Source organism: Montipora capricornis, chromosome 8, assembly GCF_036669925.1.
Source record: "Montipora capricornis isolate CH-2021 chromosome 8, ASM3666992v2, whole genome shotgun sequence".
In the NCBI taxonomy this organism is placed as follows: domain Eukaryota; kingdom Metazoa; phylum Cnidaria; class Anthozoa; order Scleractinia; family Acroporidae; genus Montipora; species Montipora capricornis.
In genome coordinates, this window is record NC_090890.1 from 4,752,514 (window position 1) to 4,757,513 (window position 5,000).

Here is a 5,000-nt window from a genome sequence, read left to right on the forward strand (position 1 = left end):
AATGATATCCTTGGATTTGACAGTAGGGGAGATGTTGTCAACAAGCCTGATGCTCATGGTAAATCTATGACTATAATGAAAGTTTTTGGATCATATTTGATGGTTCATATTATTTTCAGGTCACTGCCAAGGTTTGAGCAATAATATGATTATGCAGAACTTTAACAAATGGGAGTCATTGTACATGTAGCTGTGCACAAAAAATAGTTAATTGTACATGTATTATTTTCATTCAAATCCACAGAGCAGTAAACAACAGGTAATACAACACATACATTAATTTTATTTTTATAAAATAATTAGGATAGTACGTGCACCCTCATTGGTCAAAACACGGCTGTGACATCACACAAATTTTGGTTGGTTATGTAGTCAGATGTGCGTTGGTAGGAAATATGAGCATGTATCAAGAAAATCTGTTTCAATCAAGAAGTAAAAAAAATCAGCATTTTCCTTCATTTGTCAAATTATCTTTGCGGAATATTTTATAAACGTAATACATGTAGAGGATTTTTCCCGTGTTTACATAGCCTCATCTAAACACCTAGGGAATTTGGGAGAATTCTCGACTGTTACATGTATGCAAACCCTTGACTGCCTATCGGGTTTGCAAATCTGTCTCGAATTCTCCCAACTCCCCCTCATGTTTAGATGAGGTTATGTAAACACAGAAAACATCCTCTATAGAGGTTTTGCACGGCAGCCATGTTGCATGGCAGGAACAATGAAAATGTTTTGCATTAGAAAGAACATTTGTTCCCATAGGAAAAAGAATCTATTGTTCCTGCCATGCAACATGGCTGCCGTGCAAAACCTCTATTGCTCATAGTTCAGTATTTATTCTTGTTATTATTTGAAATTGAATTAATGAAATCAAGAAATTATCAAATGGGTAGACTTGCATTTTCTCTAATGTTCTGGGTGCTTGTTTATTTTGTAGGTGGAGGTTTGGATTGGTCAAGGATTTGCCAAAAGTCTTCAAAGGTTTGTGTATCATTATTGTAGATGTCAATATCAGGGTTTTTGTTTGAGGCTGGAGGCCAGATATTTCCCATTCCATGTCCTGTACTTTGATGCCAATATTTGAGGGGTTTGTTTTATATTTTATTATAATTATAACTTTATTTAACTTACTTTTTAAAGAGAATTTGAGTGAACTCCAGCCTTGCCTGGGAAACTGATTCTTGGGTTCCAGAAACACTGGAGACAGCAACTCTGAGCATTCTATTTTAAAAATTTCCTTGGTGGGAAACCCCCCTAGGTACATTGCAGAGGCAAAAAATGTCACGTCTGGTGCTTTCAGAAATATGTTTGCTACTTTACAAAACTTTTGAAAACCCTGCAATATTAGTACACTGGAACCCTGTTTTTGGTCGAGCAAACATGGCAGCCCCATGTGGACACATTGTAGTATGGGACATAGTCGAATAAGTGCTGAAAATAGATTATTTCAAAGTATCAGAAGTTGGATAGACCAAGAAATCATTCAGTAAATGCTTCAAGAGAGGCTCTTCCGGCAGCCCAGACTACACAGGCCAGGACATCCACATACAGTTAAGCAACAGAGAGGACACGGACCACAATAAAGCCAGCAATGACAACTCCAACCTATTTGTCGGTCGACACCATTACAAGCGAGAGTTTGGTGCATAGCATTGGTAGTTACCCCCACCGACAAAGACATTGCCACCGTCAGAATTTATGATAAATGCGTTATACAGTTGAAGGTAGATACAGGTGCAGGCTCTTTTGTCTTAACTGCTGATGGTCTGCGGAGACTCGAAAGTCAAGCCCTTCAATGCTGTCCTAAAGGGCCACGGAGGAAACCCCATGAACACCTTAGGTACGACCACCCTCAAAGTAACCTTCAAAGGCAGCTAAGCATTTGCAAAGTACATGTAGGTTGCCAGCTGGCACAAGAATTCGGGATCGTCGCTTTACCCATCGATGAGCTCTCCAGAACCAAAGTGCCACCCCAGGAACAAACAGCTCCCCGAATTGCAAGCCCGTTGTCCTAGAAGAATACAAAGATTGTTTTGACAAGATTAGCAGGTTCCCAACTGCCAAATACTTCATACAGCTCGTACATTGTAGATGTTGTGGTTCTAGGTTTTTTTTTTTTGTTTTAAAATTTTTTACTAGTTTTATTTTGATTTTCCTTTGTTTCAGGTTATGATAATGAATATTAATAAAATTATTTAACAAAGAATGATCAAAATCGAACTGGTTTGAAAAAAATTTAAATCAAGGAAATATTGTCAATGGTTGCAGTTTACTCTTCTGGTCAGCAGTTTGTTTATTTACGGCTTTGCATTTTTCTTGTTTTTTTGTGTTCAGGTTATAACATTTATCGACCTTGCTGGGCATGAGCGTTATCTAAAAACAACTATTTTTGGAATGACAGGCCATGTTCCAGACTTTGCCATGTTGATGGTGAGTAAATGTTAACAATGTCTACAGAAATATAAGACAGTACATGCATTGTTTTCAAGGAAGCCTTCAAAAACTATAAACCAAGTAAAAACATTGATTTCATTAAGAACATTCTCCGTTGTGACTCCTGGTTCCTCCAAAGTGACTTGTTAAACTTCACTCAGCTCTCTATGAAATTAAGAAAGTCAAACTTTAAAATGTTCATTGACTAGACCTTATAATGTAGTTTTTGCTTGCGCAAGCACCTCTGACAGTAAACTAGACTAAGTATATTTTAGAAAATTCAAATCTTGAGTGTGAACCTGGCCTTGGTTGTTCAAAAGGTGGATAACACTATCCATTGAGCAGATTGTAGAATTTCCTACTCATGGGCAAAAGAAATCAAGAGACTTGGTGGAATGGAAAGACCTGCTGGCACACAAGATGACGTGTTTAAGTCTATCCATCATCTAGTGGGTGCTAGTGGTTTGTCAGTGAACGATCTTGCAAGTCACATTAATGCAGCTTTCCTAGCACCAGTGGGCCTTAATCACACGGCGGCCATGTTGATTCCTGAGGGATTGAAAGCTTTTGTTTTGCCCCACAGAAACTCGTTCCCATACATTTCAACTCGAGGATAGGGGAACAAAATCTATCATCTCTGGCCAATATGGCTGCCACGCGAATAAAGCCCATGGAAGATTTCATATTCCCTTACCCATAACTCTTTTTGTGTTGATAATAATGCCCCAATGAGTGGATCCGCGGATAAGGATGTCACACTGTTATCGGAGCTCTCGATCTTCCAGAACTTGTGTGCGGTTAATCCAACCAAGGCACAAGGGTCGGACGGTATCCCAGGATGGCTCTTAAAGGAGGTTGCTGACCTCTTGACCACGCCTGTTAGAGACATTTTAAACTACTCCTTTTGCGAAGGCTGGCTGCCATCATTCTGGAAAGAGGCAGATACATTGTATCATCCCTGTCCCCAAACAAAGACGTATCAGTGATGCAAACAAGCACCTTCGACCCATATCACTTACACCTATTTTGTCCAAGATCACCAAGGACTATGTTGTAAACATTTAAATCTGCCGTGCTAAAATAGATCGACGATAAGCTATTTAGGACAAGACCCAAATCATGCTCAGTGCATCTGCATGTGCACGCTTTGTAAATAACCATCTGGTTGCCTCCTGCCCGTTGGAGTTCTTCAGATTATTAAAAGTGGGGTGCCTGTCAGTGTGAACTACATGTAGCTTCATAGCTAAGTGCGCTTCCACTATAAACAAAGCATTTACTTTTTTTTTACATTTTACATTAAAATTGTTCCAAAATCTGCCCTAGTCAACTATTATTTTGTTTTTATTTTGTTTCACTCCAGATTGGATCAAATGCTGGAATAATAGGCATGACAAAAGGTAAGATCCAAAATCATTGAAAGTCAAGTGAACATTGTCCTGAAAGAGGTGTCCGCAGGTTGCAGGATAATAATTATGACAAGAACTTAGGCATCATTCACTCTTAAACTGCGTTCACACTTGGGCACCGGCACGAAATGGTGCTGTGTTCAGACACTGGGAACCTGATATGTAGATATGTTCACATTCAATAAACTGAGCACATACTCACTACGTTTACTTGAACTTGTACACAAAGCAGTGGTTTGTGGGTAAAATTGCCAGGGAATCAGTGCTCATTTCACTGCTCGAGTACAGGGTCGAGACCTGTGCCCGAATTCTGGTGTGGGTACTTGAAAAAACGTTGCCTTCACAGTAGTGCCCAGCAAGGATCATACTCGGGCACCTTTCTCTGGTACTAAGTGTGAACGTAGCCTTAGTGCCTGGGCACAGTGCCCGGTCCCTGGGCTGAATGGCTTAGCTCTTGCGGGTCTCATACGGTTCAGTGACAGGGCATCCGAACTAACAATTCTGTGATTGCACCTGACTTCACCAGCTGCCATGTTGATGGAAAGAACAATAACCCCCCAATTTTGCATAAGCATTGTTTTTGTTTTCTCTTGGGACCATTTTAAGTCCCAAGAGAAAACAAAAACAATGCTTATGCAAAATTCGGGGGGAGGGGGGGGGGGCAAACGAAGAGTATTGTGGTATTTTCCAAAGTGGCCTATAGCAAAAAGTCTTCTAGGAAGTAGACTCATTATTCTGCAAAACTTGAGCTCCTTTTTTCTATTGTTTTGGCACCAACATGGCCGTCTTATCATGTGACGCCAATCAAAGAATCAGAAGGTTGTAGGTTCGATTCCTGTAAAGGAGCAGTCGGATTTTCCAGTCCAAGTTGTCATCGATATTTTATTCACCGGAGTTAAATTAACCTTTTTGTATCCCAACATTATGGCGGGATGTCCAATATTATTTATTGTCACTTGAACCCAGAGCCTTCATCTATCAATTATTGATCTCTTTATTGAAATGAACATGCAGGCCCAGCCAGCAGCTGTTTTCCTTAGAAATCTCGGTAAATTTTTTAAGCATTAAACTCAGTCTAAAATCTCTCACAGAAATGTCACTGGTCTCAAAAGAAGTTGCAACATGTCAGCCTCGAAGCCAATGTTTCTCGATTCCTTT

General features: G+C 39.9%; 1 protein-coding gene across 2 annotated transcripts in view; it reads left to right on the plus strand.

The window, feature by feature from the left end:
• LOC138059267 (GTP-binding protein 1-like) overlaps window positions 1-5,000 on the plus strand; it is a 19,527-nt gene that overhangs the window by 6,891 nt on the left and 7,636 nt on the right. For both annotated transcript variants that reach the window (XM_068904831.1, XM_068904832.1), the window contains exons 5-8: window positions 1-58; window positions 941-984; window positions 2,338-2,433; window positions 3,797-3,833. The exon at window positions 1-58 is cut by the window's left edge and continues 151 nt beyond it. In XM_068904831.1, the coding sequence (XP_068760932.1) occupies window positions 1-58; window positions 941-984; window positions 2,338-2,433; window positions 3,797-3,833 (235 nt within the window). The remainder of the gene's footprint in view (window positions 59-940; window positions 985-2,337; window positions 2,434-3,796; window positions 3,834-5,000) is intronic.